General features: G+C 42.3%; 1 protein-coding gene across 1 annotated transcript in view; it reads left to right on the plus strand.

The window, feature by feature from the left end:
• The window catches only part of VPS41 (VPS41 subunit of HOPS complex), a 358,461-nt gene that overhangs the window by 272,247 nt on the left and 66,288 nt on the right, over window positions 1-19,926 (plus strand). Inside the window, exon 21 of the mRNA XM_075315114.1 lies at window positions 1,324-1,374. Within this exon, the coding sequence (XP_075171229.1) occupies window positions 1,324-1,374 (51 nt within the window). The remainder of the gene's footprint in view (window positions 1-1,323; window positions 1,375-19,926) is intronic.

Genomic DNA, 19,926 nt, shown 5'->3' on the forward strand with positions numbered 1-19,926 from the left:
TTGTGAGCACTTCTCCTTTGCCAAGATAATCCATCCACATTACAAGTGGGGCATATCAATGTGCTGATTAGACAGCATGATTATTGCACAGGTGTGCCTTAGGCTGGCCACAATTAAAGACTACTCTAAATTGTGCAGTTTTACAGTGTTGGGGGTTTTGGGGAGGGTGGACAGAGAACCAATCATTTATCTTGTGTGACCACTATTTGCCTTACGCAGTGCAACACATTTCCTTCTCTTAGAATTGATCAGGTTGTTGATTGTGGCCTGTGAAATGTTGGTCCACTCCTCTTCAATGGTTGTGCGACGTTGCTGGATATCGTCAGGAACTTGAAAATCATGTAGTATACACCGATCCACGGCATCCCAAACATGCTCTACACGGGATATGTCTCATGAGTATTTTGGCCATGCAAAAACTGGGATGTTTTCAGCTTACAGGAATAGTATACAGATCCTTGCTGTATGGTGCTGTGCATTATCCTGCTGCAACATGAGGTGATAGTCATGGATGTATGACACAACAATAGGCCTCAGGATCTCTTCACGATATCTCTGTCTATTCAAAATGACATCAATAAAATGCACCTGTGTTCATTGTCCATAACATACACCTGCCCATATTATAACCCCACCGCCACCATGAGCCACACGATTCACAACATTGACATCAGCAAACCGCTCACCCACAAGACACCATACACTGTCTGCATCTGCCCTGTACAATGAAAACCGGCATTCATCCGTGAAGAGAACATCTCTCCAATGTGCCTGACTCCATCGAATGTAATCATTTGCCCACTCAAGTCAGTTACTATGACGAACTGCAGTTAGGTGGAGTCCCGGATGGGGACAATGAGCAGCAGCTGAGATTTCCTGAGACCGTTTATGACAGTTGTGCAGACATTCTTTGGCTATGCAAACCGATTGTTGCAGCAGCTGTCTGGGTGACTGGTCTCAGACCATCTTGGAGCTGAAGATACTGGATGTTGAGGTCCTGGGCTGGTGTGGTTTCCGTGGTCTGCGGTTTTGAGGCCGGTTGGATGTAATCCTAAATTCTGTGTAACGTCTTTGGAGACAACTTATGATAGAGAAATGAACATTCAACGTGGAAAAAAAAGACATCCCCTGAAGTAAGCCCTAGCCCATCTTTCAGAGTAGAAAAAATAATATAACACTCGGTCTTATTTTAAGGAAAACACGGTATGCTGCTATCAGACTATTTTTAAAATCGCAGCTGTATTGTATCAGTAATATACATTATGTATCTTATAATAGGCTTTGATGAACATTGTATGTGGTACTCATTTCTATCTCTTGTAGATTGATAAAGTTATTGAAGAATTGAAAGACAGACCGGAATTACAACATGTGGTAAGCATGTTCTCACCTTTATTGTTAGGTTTTCAGGTATTAGAAAATGGCTTAACTAGCAACTCCCTCAAGTGTTTTTACCATCACTGCTCTTAACCACAATAGTAGCACTACTAGTAATTTATGCTAGAAATTGGATTCCTCATGTCTTCCCTGGAGTAACACTTGTACACTATAGGCTGCTTTATTAAGAGATTGGTAATGTAGCGGTCTTTGGCTAATGTAGCGCAGTCAATCTCCGTACACTGCTGTATAGCTGTCTAACAGACATGAGAGATAGCTGGAGATCTTCTTGACAAGCTTAACATGAGTAGAGATGAGCGAACCTTAGGCTCAAGGTTTGGAGTTTGACTTCCAAAAAAGCACGGTTTGAGTGAGTTACAAGTACAAACCTCTAAATTGAGCAGCAAGGGGCTTGCACAGGGCTGGGCATCACTCATACCCAAGCATAGCGCTGCTCACTTTAGAGGTTCGTACTCATAACTCACTCGAATTTCGAACCCGAACCTTGCTTTTTTTGAAGTCGAACTCCAAACATCACAGCCAGCAGCTGACTGAGGTAACTGTGATACAGCACTTGTCCGTTTACACACAGGTCTTGAGAGCTATATATCTTCAGTCAGGAGCCTGTGCTGACACGTAACTAGGACGGGCAGGAGTTGGAATAATAGCAGGACCACTATTTGATCTCACTCTCGGAGAACCCCTTTAAAGGTTTCACATGGTTTGCTTCAGAAGAAACAAATGTGAACATCTCTGATACAGATTTACACAGCACAAAACAGAAACGAGCATCAGAATTAGCGGAGCTGAAAAGAAATTTTCACAATATATTTCACTCAATTTTTTGGGAGCAAGTAAGAGGTCCTCTAACAAAACTATGATCAGAAAACTTGATGAGTTAAATAAATCACACTGCACTCTTTTCTTGTAATGTAATTGCATCAAGTTTCTGTCAAGGTTCCTTCATTTTTGACTGCAAGAAAAGCAGTCACCTAGACTGACAAAAACACCAAAGCCTTACCAGAATAAATGATGTAAAATGTGAATGGAGCCAAGTGACAGATTGAATTCATCTGGTGCAGTGCATTCTTGGATGAAGTCTCTAGATGTCACTCATCGTCCAATGGATTGCTGCTATGTTTCTATGTGATATTATGGCTGTCCATGCAATGTTACGAAGACATATTGAGACGATGTGTCTATGGTTGCAAAATGAGTTCTTTTCTATGAATAAAAAGTGTCATTTCTTTGTATTTACCTAATCTGTTGTTGTTACAAACTGCAATGCTGACTAATGAATAATGATGCGGTGAGAAATATAATGGATGTAACCAGACTTACTATGTGTATTATTATCCTAGTGATAAAAACATATATCAGACAGAAATACATTTTCATCCCATTATGTACATTTTAGTTTTGGTAATTTCACAAGCACTGCGGCTATACCCATGTAATACACTGGGTGAGATCTCATCTCCAATGTATCGTAATTGTCCATGCTCTTGTAAATGCCAATGGACACTGGGTAACGTGTAGCCATATACATATACTGTTTGACTGCTCATGGAACTGGCGCTAGGATGCTGAATCTAAACATACCTTTTTTTCAGACCTGGGCGGGAATAGATAGCAAGACCTGACCCACATATTCCCTTCCTGTTGCACCTGTTAATCAAATAGCCGTGCATTGCTGGAACTTTACTTGCACATATTTCTGAAATAAAACCTCCAATCTCTGAACAAAAACTATGCTTACATTCAGCATCCTAGTGCCAGTATAGCACTGGCTTTTATTTCCATATGAAAACCCTGACGATTGGTTCTTTTTAAGAATTAAAGAGTTATAGTCTGCTTGTAAGATTCAAGAATTGAAACAGATGAAATATAACATGTAAATTAGTGGAAGCTGATTTTCTGGCTGCGGCAGCTTCCATAAGGTGTATCGGAAGCTTGCCAAGAATGTGAGGAGCCAAACCTGCTGCTATCAGTAGGGGTGGTTACATTAAAGGAGCTGTTTTTGATGACACATTCATACAGACTTATTTTTTTAGATTATTATAATATTAATTTGAGCTTGAGATTTTATTTCAATATACATAACATCCCATAGTCTTTTTATACTCCTTTATATTAGAAGAATATGTTTTATGTGTAATGAAAGGTGGTTGTAAGTGGGCTTTTAGTCTTTTAATGTCATAAAACTGCAGTCTCCTGTATAATACATTTTTAGTGCTTCCTATGTCATTATCTGTATAACCACTAAAGGTGAAGTCAGCATTACAATTTAGTTTTGGCCTTAATATTCAGAACATGTTCTTGTAGAAATATATTTAGACCCCATTAATATTATTATAGCATGATACAAAGGTAACCATAGCTAGTGAGGGAAAGCTAAGACAGCAACACTGTCTTATACTTTTTTGTTACAGAAACATTTTAGGTAATGTATCTAGAATTGCATCTATAGAATATAATCTTTATTTACAGTACAGACCAAAAGTTTGGACACCCCTTCTCATTCAAAGAGTTTTTTTTTTATTTTCATGACTCGGAAAATTGTAGATTCACATTGAAGGCATCAAAACTACGAATTAACACATGTGGAATTAAATACTTAACAAAAAAGTGTGAAACAACTGAAAATATATCTTATATTCTAGGTTCTTCAAAGTAGCCACCTTTTGCTTTGATTACTGCTTTGCACACTCTTGGCATTCTCTTGATGAGCTTCAAGAGGTAGTCACCAGAAATGGTTTTCACTTCACAGGTGTGCCCTGTCAGGTTTAATAGGTGGGATTTCTTGCCTTATAAATGAGGTTTGGACCATCATTTGTGTTGTGCAGAAGTCTGGTGGATACACAGCTGATAGTCCTACTGATTAGACTGTTAGAATTTGTATTATGGCATGAAAAAAGCAGCTAAGTAAAGAAATGAAGGTCAGTCAGTCCAAAAAATTGGGAAAACTTTGAAAGTGTCCCCAAGTGCAGTGGCAAAAACCATCAAACGCTACAAAGAAACTGGCTCACGTGAGGACCGCCCCAGGAAAGGAAGACCAAGAGTCACCTCTGCTGCGGAGGATACGTTTATCCAAGTCACCAGCCTCAGAAATCGTAGGTTAACAGCAGCTCAGATTAGAGACCAGGTCAATGCCACACAGAGTTCTAGCAGCAGACACATCTCTAGAACAACTGTTAAGAGGAGACTTTGTGCAGCAGGCCTTCATGGTAAAATAGCTGCTAGTAAACCACTGCTAAGGACAGGCAACAAGCAGAAGAGACTTGTTTGGGCTAAAGAACACAAGAAATGGACATTAGACGAGTGGAAATCTGTGCTTTGGTCTGATGAGTCCAAATTTGAGATCTTTGGACCCACAATGGCCCATAAATAGGCGAATTCGCCTGCACCCCGCTGATGAAGCTTTGGCGACACGCGCGTCCGGGTTGAAGGAGACTCACCTGCCCACCTCTGAACCACCACTGTTAGGCTCTTTGTTGTGACACCATGGGTAAGTCCAAACATTGCTGTCCTTAATGTGATAGTGCATACTACATGGTGTTCCTTATTGCTTTTTGCACTGGCTTGACATATACTATTTTTGAGATATTTATGGGCCATTGTGGGTGGTTTATTGGTGGATAGGTGGGTTTTGAATCCACCTTACCTCATATTATAATTACATCTTATTGAAAATGAATTTTTATTGGTTTTGATGTTGAATAAAATGTAATATTTTATAAACTTGAATGAGTCTCCTATACGTGTTTTTACACGAATTCTACCACAGCATCTTGTAGCGGCATGCTATTCCATCCGGTTTGCGTTTAGTTGGACCATCATTTATTTTTCAACAGGATAATGACCCCAAACACACCTCCAGGCTGTGTAAGGGCTATTTGACTAAGAAGGAGAGTGATGGGGTTCTACGCCAGATGACCTGGCCTCCACAGTCACCGGACCTGAACCCAATCGAGATGGTTTGGGGTGACCTGGACCGCAGAGTAAAGGCAAAAGGGCCAAGAAGTGCTAAGCATCTCTGGGAACTCCTTCAAGACTGTTGAAAGACCATTTCCGGTGACTACATCTTGAAGCTCATCAAGAGAATGCCAAGAGTGTGCAAAGCAGTAATCAAAGCAAAAGGTGGCTACTTTGAAGAACCTAGAATATAAGACATATTTTCAGTTGTTTCACACTTTAAGTATTTCATTCCACGTGTTTTCATTCATAGTTTTGATGCCTTCAATGTGAATCTACAATTTTCAGTGTCATGAATATAAAGAAAACTCTTTGAATGAGAAGGTGTGTCCAAACTTTTGGTCTGTACTGTATATACAACAAAGTTTTTAGGTATAAGAAAAAATTGGCACCAAATTTTTCTGCGAAGTTCTTGCATTGTACAGTCAAAGTCCAGATGGGTTCAGCGGTGCCATATCTCTCTCTGCTTGAATCCATAAAAAAAAAATATACACTTTGTAAGGAGGTGGACTGTAGCTGGTACCTTCCTTTCCCTGAAGACTCCAATCACGTTATTGTATTGTTCTGTGAATTGTGTCCTGCATCTTTTGTAAGTGGTGTGTCATGTGATGTATTGTAATGTCTTCCTGCATAATGTACAGTAAAGCTATATGTAATATGATATAATGTATATTGCATAGCACTTGTATACCAGACTATAGGGTAATAATTAAGTGTTGGGACTAGCCCACAGTGGGAGGTGATAGCGGATAAGGAAAGAGATGTGTAGGGAAAGTTAGTGAAGTGCATGACAGAGATGGACATATAGTCTGTAGTTCGTTAAGACTTCATGCTGTGGGTGATCTGTGTCAGTAGGAAAGGAAACCAAATTGTAGATGGCATGAATCTGAAGTGTTGACAGAGACACATTGCGTATGACAATGCTGAGATTAGAGACCAACCTTCTAACGAGGTGGCCCCAGGCAGAAGGGTCTGGAGAATGGAACTTTAGCAGTTGGGCCCCAAACTTTAAAGATATTGGGCAAATTTTAAATTGTGCATGAGTGTAGTCTGCTTTACTGGTCAGAGCCTCCCCAAGCGTCCGCGAGCGCAAGTCACTTCTCTACCCTTGAAAGGAGAGAAACTCATATGACGGGAGAAATAAAAGCTGAGAAACTCATGCTGTGACCTCCAGCCTTTCCAGCCCTTAACCCTATTGAGAATCTTTAGAGTATCCTAAAGAAATAGATCTACAAGGGTGGGAGACAGTTCACAAAAAAACTCACAAATTCAGTGGATGCAATAATTGTGAAGGTGATGTCAAAGAAGGGGTCCTATATTAACATGTAACGTAGCCTGTTAAGATGTTTTTGATTGGAAAAGCTTTTCATTTCAGTAAATGTGACCTCTTAACATTGCAAATAAAACAAATAACCATTTTCAGTTCTTTACAATCTATAATATGTTTGGAAACTCTGTTGTGCATAATAATTTGGAACAGTGTGTAAATACTGTTATTGGATGTGTTGTCCAATACCGGTTGATTTATATTCTAATAGTTGAATATTATACTGACTTCTTTGCATTAACTATTTAGGAAAATTGGAGAAAATTAGCATTTGCATGATAATTTGGGATATTGGGATGCTGATCAGCTGAGGATCCCCATTCCTTTACACACATGCATGCCAGCTTGAGGTACTGAGTTTATTCCACAGTGAGGACAGGGTCATGTGTGCATAAGTGATTTTAAAGAGGACTAATCATCAGCATTTTCATATATGAAGTAACACCAGTGCTATATTGGCGCTAGGGTGCTGAATGTAACCATATTTCTTGTTCAGAGATTGGATGTTTTATTTCAGAAATATGTGTAAGTAAAGTTATAGAAATATACAGCTTTTTGATTGGCAGAAGCTGCCGAATATCTAATATTTGGGTCGGGTTTTGCTATCTATTCCCGCCCCTGTCTGCTGCCTGGCATTGGTAGATGTTAGACTGTATGGGCTGCATGTCGAACACACCCCTATGAAAATGACAGAAATGACTCATACCTGGAAGGAGCCCATACAGTCTAGCATCCACTAAGGCCAGGCAGCAGACAGGGGCGGGAATAAATAGGAAAACCCAACCCATGTATTTGATATTCTGTAGCTGCTGTCTATCAAAAAGCTGTCCATTTCTGTAACTGCACATATTTCTGAAATAAAACCTTCAATCTCAGAACAAAAGATATGGGTACATTAATCATCCTAGCATCAGTATAGCACTGGCTTTACTTTATATATGAAACTCCTGATGGTCGGTTGTCTTTAAAGCTACATCTTGAGCTGATGTGCCGTTCTCGGCAGAGGCCACTATATATTGAATGGAGCTGAGAAGGACAGCTTCACCCAACAGTTACATCCAGCCACTGCGGGAGCTAATAACTAGAGTTGAGCGGATTGCCAATAATCCGGGTCCGGCGGATCAGTGGCGGCTTCACAAGGAAGTCCGAGATCCGATCCGGCCCAATATATGTCAATGAGGAGAGAGAGAGAAAGACCCTTCAAATGAATCTTGTATCTTTATTTATTTTTTTTCCAGTCCTGTTATCCCTTATTTACATGGTGACATCTGTATCTGTGTATATTCAGATCATGCCTCATCTGAGACACCAGTTTGTGATTTTTCTTTTTTTTAAATATTACACGCAGCTTGTCTTCTTCATGGTATTATACTTTATGAAATTTCTGCTACAAGTGACTAGACTCCAGTGGGTAAAAGCAGAGCAAAAAAACAATTATGTAACTGTACATAAAACCTGCAATTGCAGCCATGACAATAATTATCAAATCCCTTTATTTCCACAGTTGCCAGGAAACCTGGTGTACAGACAGATAATGATTTCAGTGGTAAAGCAAAATGATCAGTTGCTGCAAACGAGGGATTTCGACCAAGAAAAATCAATGTTTTTCTGTGTATGAGACTAATACAAAATAAATATTAGTTTTCCTAAATGAATCCCTAATTTGCAGATGAAGACTTCCTATATACATTCTTCCATATTTGTTTCAGCAATAAGATGTTTTATTCTGTGCCATGAGCAGTAATTTACATGATGCGTGTAGATGAACTATTTACATACTAAAATTTAGAAAAAATAAAGGCTCTTTTTCATAACATACACATTATTTCAGTGTATCACAGTGGATTAAAACTGTCCCATCGTTTTTAAACCTCTTAAGTTAATCATTCAGGAACCTTCCACAACGCAGGCTGAAAAAAATTGCGTGTAGCCAAAAAGACAAAAATTATATGTAGACAAAAATAGTACTCCCATAAAAATAGGAAAAGGGGAAAAAGGCAGAATTCAGGAATGGCACAATAGTACATGTTCTACTGGATAGGCAGGCAATATGATGGAAAGACATATAAATGCTGTTTCTATGCAAATGACCAAGGGGTGTTTAATAGCCAGATTGACACTGTTATTCCCCTAATAACTTTCCTTGCCTGTCGGAGGAGGTTGACACTCTTTAAACAAACGCAATGTGTAGCCCCCGCTCCTTGTTTGCGATCCCTGCTGAAACCCTAAAGGTGGCTTTACACACTGCAACATCGCAAACGACATCGCTGTAACGTCACCGGTTTTGTGACGTAATAGCGACCTCCCCAGCGACATTGCAGTGTGTGAAACACATCAGCGACCTGGCCCCTGCTGTGAAGTTGCTGATCGTTACAAATCGTTCAGGACCATTCTTTGGTCCTTTGTTTCCCGCTGTGCAGCATGATCGCTAGAAAGTCTGTGTGTAAAGGGGACTTAAATGTGCAGGCAGCAGGAGCCGGCTTCTGCGGACACTGGTAACCACGGTAAACATCAGGTAACCAAGAAGCCCTGTCCTTGGTTACCCAATATTTACCTTCGTTACCAGCCTCCACCGCTCTCACTGTCAGTGCCGGCTCCTGCTCCTTGCACGTGTAACAGAGTACACATCGGGTAATTATCCCCATGTGTGCTGTAACTAGGGGAGCAGGGAGCCAGTGCTAAGCAGTGTGCGCTGCTCCCTGCTCTCTGCACGTGTAGCTGCGTGCGCTGGTAACCAAGGTAAATATCGGGTTGGTTACCAGATATTTACCTTAGTTACCAAGCGCAGCATCGCTTCAGTGCGTCGCTGCTGGCTGGGGGCTGGTCACTGGTTGCTGGTGACAGCTCACCAGCAACCCGTGTAGCGATGCTCCAGCGATCCCTGCCAGGTCAGGTTGCTGGTGGGATCGCTGGAGCGTCTGACTGTGTGACCTCTCACCAGCAACCTCCTAGCAACTTACCAGCGATCCCTATCAGGTTGTATCGTTGTTGGGATCGCTGGTAAGTTGTTTAGTGTGACGGTACCTTAACTCTCCCTACAACCCCTAATCAAGGGCCACTAATAATATCCAATGATTCCCCCAAAAAATAATGATAGCCTGCATCACCTTATTTAACTAACACTCGCTTTAAAATGACTATGGTTTCTAGACCACAGTAACAAAGTAGCCAAAAACGCCATCTATTTTGGACCCAAAACAGCAAAATGGTCTAAGTAACTAAATTATCAGACACAACAAATTCCTTATTAAAGAGAGAACTTTCTAACCATATATTCTGGTAGAAAAGGGGATATACTTTTAGGCTATGTGCGCACGTGTGCGCTCTGCACCGCACCTAAAAGGTGCGCTTCAGAGCGCAGCTGAAAAGCTCCGTTCTGAAGCGCATGGTGCCGGCAGAGAACGTGCGCTCTGCATGCTGCCTCTCCCTATAGATAGCATGCAAACCGCACGGAAGAAGTGACATGTCACTTCTTAGAACGCAGCGATTCGGGCAGCAGCCGAATCGCTGAGTTCTAATATGCCACGTGCGCACGGCTCCTGCACAATCTCAATAGACTGTGCAGGGGACGCAGGACGCATGCAGTTACGCTGCGCTGCAGATCGCAGCGTAACTGCATGTAATACGCACACGTGCGCACATAGCCTAATAAGCCCTAAGGCTATGTGCACACGTTGCGTTTTTTCCAGCGCGGAAAAAAACGCACCCTCTGGCAGAGGGGAGAATTGTAAACAATGCTTTTTGAAAAAAACGCATCGAAAACGCATGCGTTTTTCATGCGTTTTCCATGCGTTTTTTAGGTGCGTTTTTTAAGATATGTCAGTGTTAATAAAGTTGGTTGAACACAGACCTTTGGAAAAAAAACCTGTGATGTCATTTCCTTCTTCTCCACATTCTCTACATTCTCCATTGTGAAAACAGAAAAAAAAAAAAAAAACAATGAAAAAAATGGCGTGGGTCCCCCCTATTTTTGATAGGCAGCTAGGGTAAAGCAGACAGCTGTAGCCTGCAAACCACAGCTGGCAGCTTCATCTTGTCTGGTGATCAATTTGGAGGGCTCCCCAGGCTTTTTTTTATTTATAAATAAAGAATTAAAACAAATAACGTGGGGTCCCCCCAAATTCGATCACCAGCCAAGGTGAAGCTGACAGCTGGGGTCTGGTATTCTCAGGATGGGAAGAGCCATGGTTATTGGACTCTTCCCAGCCTAAAAATAGCAGGCCGCAGCCGCCCCAGAAGTGGCGCATCCATTAGATGCCCCAATCCTGGCGTTTCGCCCCAACTCATCCCGTTGCCCTGGTGCGGTGGCAAACGGGGTAATATATGGGGTTTATGCCAGATGTGTAATGTCACCTGGCATCAAGCCCAGCAGTTAGTGATGTCGCGGCGTCTATTTGATACCAGACATAACTAATTGACAGTATAAGCAAAAAAAATTGACAACAAAAAAAAAATTATTTGAAAAAACACTCTCCAAAAACATATCCTCTTTGACCAATTTATTGAAAAGAAAAGAAAAAAAATTGGGTCCGCAGTAATCCATTTTTGACGTCCTACGTCGCCTCTGGACCTTCTAGAATATGGGGGGCACGCTCAGGGAACGTGTCCCCCTTTTTCTAGTAGTGCAGACCCGCCATTTGAGGAGAGTGGGTGCAAAGAATCTGCACCCACTCTCCCCGGATCACAGCTGTAGTGTGCCGAGCAGCAGCCAGCGCAGCTCACACTGAACACAGGAAGCTGTCAGCTGCTCGGCACATGTGACCGGCGTGCACTGTGGTGGAGGAGGGGGCCGCGGGGATCAGCGCTGTGTCACGTTCGGGGGTTACCGGGGGACACCGGGCGGGAATAGGGGGTGACCTGGCAGGGCCTGGGGAGCAGTTTTCTGTCGCATGTGTAATAACACAGAAACAGAGGAGTAGGGCGGCCATGTTGGATTTTCGGGAGGGGGGTCGGGGCGGGCACTTTGGCGACACAGGCTTTCCTGAACTTTGCCAGGAAGTGAGGTCAACAGGAAACCTCCTGACCTCACTTCCAGGTAAAATGCCTGCGTTCTGTATGCCGATAAAGCATGTGGACCGCAACAAAAATGCAGCGAACTGCGGTGTAGCTGCGTTCTGACCCACATAATTGATTTCAATCGGTGGAGAACGCAGCTACAACGCACAAAAGAAGTGACATGCTGCTTTTTTTTCCGCACCAATGTTTGGCATCCAGAACGCTGCGTTTAGATACGCAGCGTGTGCATTGATTTTTCGGCTTTCTCATAGACTTTGCTGAGGAAGCTGAACGCATGCTATTTGGCACTGAAACGCTGCGGTTCTAAACGCAGCGTTTCCGCGGGAAAAAACGCAACGTGTGCACATAGCCTAAACCATGGCCCTTTTTACCAATTTTAAGAAACGGAGCCAAAAATTACTGGCGGCCTCTGACTTGAGCAGTGTGGACATTTTTATAAAGGTGGTTGAAAAGTATTTACGGAGGGCACATGGGGGACATGGTGTGAGTAACTTTACACATAGAGAAACCAGGGCATTAAGGGATCTCAAAAACAATCAGGTTATTATTATAAAGCCTTCAGATAAGGGGAGCAATATGACTGTCCTGGACAGTGTATTGTACAGAGAAATGTGTTATGCTATTCTTAATGACAAAGACACTAAAAAAAACGTTAAAGGGGTACCCTACGGATGAGTTTGATAAGGAGCTTACTAGTCTATTAGTGGAGGCATTGGACACACAGCTCATTACAAAAAATTAATCTGCATACATGGCACCAAAAAAACCTTTGATAACTACCTATGGTCTACCAAAAATCCACAAGCAGTGGAACCATTGACGGGATTTCCAATAGTGTCTGGCGTTAATTCCATTAGCCAAAACACTAGCATCTAACTTGATAAAATCTTTTGTTGTAACACCCCTTTTGTACATCAGGGATACATCAAATTTGGTAAAAAAAAATGAACTGAGGGCATTTCTCTGGAAGGAAATACATTACTATAATCAGTAGACGAAGCTCTATATAGTTCCATTCCGCGTGACAAGGGTATGGAGGCAATACAGTTCTTGCGCTCCAGGGCTGTGCATTTTTACTAGCATAATGTCTTTGTCTTAAAATTAGTCTAGTTTGTGCTGCCCATATCTATTTCTTGTTTGACAACACGTACTTACACCATCTCAGGGGCACTGCGATGGGGAGTTCCTGTGCCCCATCGTATGCAAATCTTCTTGGGCTAGTGTCAGGAATTTGTCATTTTTGGGGATGATTCCCCATGGTGGATATCTAAAATTTCGTATTGGGAACAATTCATGGACAATATGTTCATGTTATGGTCGGGGTGAGTAGAGGAATTCAATTTTTTCATCAAATACAATAACGTTTATGACCTAGGCTTAAAATTCACTAGTGAGAACCATGATTCCTGGTTGCCCTTCCTGGATGTTATGTTCGCTAAGAATGAGAGAGGAACCCTCTCCATTAGTGGCTATTAAAGAAACATCAACAGTGTTTTATGGTGGGATAACTTCAACCCAACCTTCCTAAAAAGAGGCATCCTAAAAGGTCAATATTGTTCAGTGGAGCAGGACTTCCTAACACAGTCCAGAGACCTAAAGGAAAGTTTTCTTCCAACCTAGGGTCAGAAATAATCAAAATAAGGGCCCCCTCAAAATCATCAGTACTTATGATGATAGATTGTAAAAAAAGTCTGAGGTATCTCGTAAACATTGGGGAATCCTTTTAGTTGAGCTTTAAATGGGATAATGTTTGTTTACCCATTGAATGTTTGCAGTAGGGGTGTTTTTTCTGTGCTTTTGTTATGCAACTTAATAGCTGCTTTTTTTAGTAACATCAAAAGCTGAGATTTCAAAAATCTCATGCATGCTTTTTTTTTTTTAATCTGGATTTAAAGGGAATCTGTCAGCAGGTTTTTACTATGTAATCTTAAGACTGCAGGAGATAGGCACTGAAACACAGATTTCAGTGATGTGTCACTGTGTGCTGTTGTATTTTAATGAAGGTTCTATCACCAGGTGATTATTATTGCCAGGACTACAGGGCTCCAATTGTCTATGTCCCATCCGGGGATACGCAGGTCACTGTCAATAGACATTGTACACAGAGAGCTGTTGTGTGGGCGGGGACAGCTTTCTGAGATTTGCTACATGTTTCATCTAAGAACTTTGATTATGTCACATCGGCTGCAGCCAGTAAACTAAGTGATGCATCATTGGAATCAGTGTCTCTTTTCCTACATTCTGCTTCTGTCAGCTGAGGTAGCAAAATCTTGATGACATATTTGAAAAATGCAGCGTTTTTAAAATCTGCAGCATGTCAATTCCTTCAGCATTTTTCCAGCATTTTATCACTTATTGAAAGCAATGAGAAAGTGAAAAAAAAGTTGCAAAAAAACACTACAGCATTTTAATTCCATTTTTGCTGCGTTCTTTAAAGCGTTTTTGTTGATGAAATCTAACGTTTTTAAATATGTACTGTAGGCAAAGCACAAATGTAATCCGCAACTGAAAAATGCTGCAAAAAAAAAAACCAGTGAAAACAGGTGTTTTTTCATGCAGCATTTTTACTGCTAAGAGAGCAGGTTTTGGTTGCAGAAAAAAGCAGTAAAACTCATGCGTGTGAACATAGCCTTAAGGGCGCTTTACACGCTACAATATATCTTATGATGTGTCGGCGGGGTCACATCATTAGTGACGCACATCCGGCATTGTAAGTTACATTGTAACATGTAACAGCTACGTGCGGTTGCGATTGAACGGTAAAACGTTCATCGCATACACGTCGTTCAATTCCTAAAAATTGAACGTCAGGTTGTTCATCGTACCCGGGATAGCACACATCGCAGTGTGTGACACCCCGGGAACGATGAACAGCAGCTTACCTGCGTCCTGCGGCTCCCGCCGGCAATGCGGAAGGAAGGAGGTGGGCGGGATGTTTACGTCCCGCTCATTTCCGCCCCTCCGCTTCTATTGGCCGGCTGCCACGTGATGTCGATGTGACGCCGAACGTCCCTCCCACTCCAGGAAGTGGATGTTCGCCGCCCACATCGAGGTCGTATGGACGGGTAAGTACGTGTGACGGGGAGTTATTAGTTTGTGCGACACGTTCAACAAATTGACGATATCGTATGCTGGATCGTATGGTGTAAAGCAGGCTTTAGACTGTGCTGACTTTTATAACAGTTATCAGTCCACTCTTAGATGACTTCTTACCCTCATATTGCCAAGAAAAGGAAGCAGTAATTGTCAATCACTTTGAGTGCCTAGCAGTACTAAGTGAAAGTTATGTTGGAGCTATTGCCAGCTTATCTAAAATGATATCATGAAAATATGGAGCCTTTCTGTAGACTAATACTTACTGTTCTGTAGAAGTCATGTTTTAATAGTCATCATTTTATCATCATAGGGAGGATCACCTATATATACACTACTCACAAAAAGTTAGGGATATTTAGCTTTCAGGTGAAAATGTAAAACGTTCACTCTACAATGATATTTTATAATGAAAGTAGAGAATTGAAGTAGAAGCAAGCAAGCAATGGTGATTTCTTCATATTAAACAATCTCTTGAAACAAAAGCCGATAACCGTGGTGGGTATACCCCAAAAAATGTCAATGTCGCAATAACTTGAGCATCACTTACAGCTTGATAACGACATGTCATGTTGTTCAGAATAATACAGTGGTGTGGAAAGTGTTTGCCCCTTTCCTGATTTCTTATTCTTTTGCATGTCTGTCACACTTAAATGTTTCAGATCACCAAACAAATTTAAATAGTAGACAAAGATAACACACGTAAACACAAAATGTAGTTTATAAAGGAAGGACTCTATTAAGGGAAAAAGAAATCCAAACTTACAGGGCCCTGTGTGAAAAAGTGATTGCCCCCTTAAAACATAAATTAAAGGAGTTGTCCGACATAAACTCCAAAAAATGTTTTAAGCTAGTCTGTGCTGTATTGTCATATAAAACATCCCTACATTATATTTTTTTTTGTTTTCTAACTTTTGTTCCTCTTGAATTATCCCTTTATTCTCTGCAGCTTTTTGTTTACCGGCAGCTCAACCAAACATGACATCTTTCTATGCCGAACCTCACAGTCAGAGCTGGCACCACCCTCTGCACATCCATTCCCTGTCAGTATTCTGCCCGAGCACTGACCATTACTGCATTATATGTGAGGTTATTGTGCCATCACAGATGAGATATCAGTGCTCTGTATATCCAATCAATGGTAGTACAGTGCTGTGATCCTCACATTCACCACACATATAATGTAGTAATGTGCCATTTACTGTCCCCATACTATAGTAATGTGCCCATCCCTGTCCCCATACTATAGTAATGTGCCCATCCCTGTCCTCATACTATAGTAATGTGCCCATCCCTGTCCCCATACTATAGTAATGTGCCCATCCCTGTCCCCATACTATAGTAATGTGCCCATCCCTGTCCCCATACTATAGTAATGTGCCCATCCCTGTCCCCATACTATAGTAATGTCCCCTTGGGCTCCTCTTCTTGTAGCAATGCTCTGTCCTGTAGAATTGCCCCCTAGTCTGCCATTGTTCACACACACAAAAAAACACACATTTTTCTCCCCTCCTTGCTGATCGCTGCCTGTGCAGAGGGTTGTGCAGCCAGCAGTTTATAGGAGAGGACTGATTTCCAGGCACTGTGCAGGACGCGCTCTCTATGCAGCTTCACCAGTGATCAGCTGCTGATCTCTGATTGGCCGGCGGCTGATCATAGCGGTATACAGAACTTGGCTCTGCAGAACCGAACTCTGTATACAACTACTGCAATGATACGCTGTTGGCCTCTGATTGGCCGGCGGCTGATAATTGCTGTATACAGCGCTCCCATCTGCAGAGCGCCCGGGAATCAGCCATCTGCTATTCAGAGCTGACTGCACGGGCACCTGCACAGGCAGTGTTCAGCAAGGGGACACTGCCTGCACAACGCCAGCAGCATCAGGGGCTGCATGCAGCGTACAGGCAATGAGACCCCTGCACTATGGATCGTGGGGAGGGAGCTGGGGAGGGGGGTGGAGACTCTGCTGCCATGTACCCGCCCAGCAGGGCGGCTACATGATGTCGGCTGGGTGGCCGTTGACAAGGCAGCATAAGCACATGACCAGTCGTCGTGACATCACAGGAAACTGCGAAATCACAGCAAGAGCGGTCACATGACCACTCTGAGCCGGGGGAGAGGGGCTGACAGCAGGGCTGGTAAGTACTTACTATCTACTTACCTGCCCCAATGTTGGCCAATAGTGTAATAATTGAAAATAAGCAAAAAAAAGCCGGATAACCCCTTTAACTGTAGTTTATCACATTTTTGGGAAGCAGAGTTCAATTTCCCTAGCCACACAAAGGCCTGAATACTTCCACAACATTTCTCAAATAAGAAATCATTTAAATAGGACCTGCCTGACAAAGTGACATAGACCAAAAGATCCTCAAAAGCTACAGATCATGCCGCTATCCAAAGAAATTCAGGAACAAATGAGAAACAAGTAATTGAGATTTAATAGTCTGGTAAAGGTTAAAAAGCCATTTCTAAAGCTTTGGGACTCCAGCAAGCCACAGTGAGAGCCATTATTCACAAATGGTAAAACATGGAACAGTGGTGAGCCTTCCTAGGAGTTCCTTACTGACCAAAATTACCCCTAGAGCGCAGCAGCAACTCCTCAAAGAGATCACAAAAGACCCCACAACAACATCCAAAGAGCTGCAGGCCTCACTTGCCTCAGTAAAGGGCAATGTTCATGACTCCACCATAAAAATGGCCTGTATCGCAGAGTTCCAAGACGAAAACCACTGCTGAGAAAAAAAAGAACGTAAAGGCTAGTCTCAGTTTTGCCAGAAAACATCTTAATGATCCCCAATACTTTTGGGAGAATACTCTGTGGACTGAAGAAGCAAAAGTTGAACTTTTTGGAAGGTGTGCACTAGATGTACAATTCAAAAGTTTAGGGTCACTTAGATATTTCCTTATTTTTGAAAGAAAAGCACTTTTTTTTTCAATGAAGCTAACATTAAATTAAACAGAAATAAATTCCATACATTGTTAATGTGGTAAATGACTATTGTGTAAATACATTGTGTTTGCTAACTGTGTTAGAAGGCTAATGGATGGTTAGAAATCCCTTGAAAACCCTTGTGCAAGTATGTTAGCACAGCTGAAAACAGTTTTGCTGATTAGAGAAGATATAAAACTGTCTTTCCTTTTGAGCTCGTTGAGAATCTGGAGCATTACATTTGTTGGTTCCATTAAACTTTCAAAATGAACAGAAAGAGAACTTTCATGTGACACTTGACAGTCTATTCTTGTTCTTAGAAAGGAAAGATATTCCATGGGAGAAATTGGCAAAAAAACTGAAGATTTCTTACAAGGGTGTGTACTACTCCCTTCAGAGTAGAGCACAAACAGGCTCTAATCATGCTCTAACAAGACAAGTAAATTAGAGTTTCTAGTTTGAGAAATCGATGCCTCACAGGTCCTCAACTGACAGCTTCATTAAATAGTACCCGCAAAACGCCAATGTCAACGTCTACAGTGAAGAGGCTACTCTGGGAATGCGGGCCTTCAGGGCATAGTGGCAAAGAAAAATCCATATCTGAGACTGGCTAATAAAAGGAAAAGATTAATATGGGCAAAAAACAGACATTGGACAGAGGAAGATTGGAAAAAGTGTTATGGACAGACAAATCGAAGTTTGAGGCGTTTGGATCACACAGAAGAACATTTGTGAGATGCAGAATTACTGAAAAGATGCTGGAAGAGTGCCTCACGCCATCTGTCAAGCATGGTGGAGGTAATGTGATGGTCTGGGGTTGCTTTGGTGCTGGTACAGTGGGAGATTTGTACAAGGTAAAAGGGATTTTGAATAAGGAAGGCTATCTCTTCATTTTGCAACGCCATGCCATACCCTGTGGACAGCGCTTGATTGGAACCATTTTCATCCTACAACAGGTCAATGACCCAAAGCACACCTCCAACTTATGCATGAACTATTTAGGGAAGAAGCAGGCAGCTGGTATTCTGTCTGTAATGGAGTGGCCAGCCCAGTCACCAGATCTCAACCCTATTGAGCTGTTGTGGGAGCAGCTTAATCGTATGGTGCGCAAAAAGTGCCCATCAAGCCAATCCAACTTGTGGGAGGTGGGAAGCATTGGGTGAAATATCTCCAGATTACCTCCACAAATTAACAGCTAGAATGCCAAAGGTCTGCAAAGCTGGAATTGCTGCAAAGAAGCATTCTGTGACGAAAGCAAAGCTTGAAGGAGAAAATTATTATTTCAAGTAAAAATCAGTAACACAGCATTTTAGAAAAGGAACATCATACCAACAGTAAAATATGATTGTGGTAGTGTGATGGTCTGAGGACGTTTTGCTGCATCAGGACCTGGAAGACTTACTGTGGTAAATGGAACCAGGAATTATGCTGTCTACCAAAAAATCTTGAAGGTAGAATGTCCAGCCATATGTTCATGACCTCATGCCGAAGCACACGTGGGTTATGGAGTAGGACAATGATCCAAAACACACTAGCAAGTCCACCACTGAATGGCTTAAAAAAAACAAAATTAAGACTTTGGAGTAGCCTATTCAAAGTGCGGTTTTTTATTTTTGTATTAAAAATAGTGATTATGAAATCAAGTATTTTTAATACAAAATGAAAATCGCTGCTTATTTAGTTTTTATTTAGTTCTAATTTTACTGGGGGCCATGCTGGATTTGCTGTGTGTGTAACAACAGTTACTCATTTATGGCAGCCCCTGTGCATAGAGAACAGTGGTCGGGATCCGACCCCATCATTTACGTTACAGTAGGCGTCTGCTGTGACCTGGACATACCCCCTGGGCTGTCCAGATCACAGCAGAGGGAGGAGATCAGCGCCATCATTGTGGAGCTCACAGCGTATGCTGTTTGCTCCATTATACCCCTGTCAACCGCCGGGATGTGTGAGTACGGGCCGCCTCCCCTCCCCTCGTTACCGTCTCGGATTACACCCCCTCCCTCCGCTCTCCCCAGCCCCCGCTCTACCCCTGCTACTGCTACCGCCGCCCCTCCCCCCTCGCCGTTACCATCTCCGATGACACCCCCTCCCTCCGCTCTACCCAACCCCCACTCTGCCCGCCGCCACTGTGTGTGTGTGTTTGTGTGTGTGTGTCTGTGCCACTGCATGTGAGTACCGCCACTGCTACCGTCTCAAAAAACGCCCC

The sequence above is a fragment of the Anomaloglossus baeobatrachus genome, chromosome 6, assembly GCF_048569485.1.
Source record: "Anomaloglossus baeobatrachus isolate aAnoBae1 chromosome 6, aAnoBae1.hap1, whole genome shotgun sequence".
Classification (NCBI taxonomy): Eukaryota; Metazoa; Chordata; class Amphibia; order Anura; family Aromobatidae; genus Anomaloglossus; species Anomaloglossus baeobatrachus.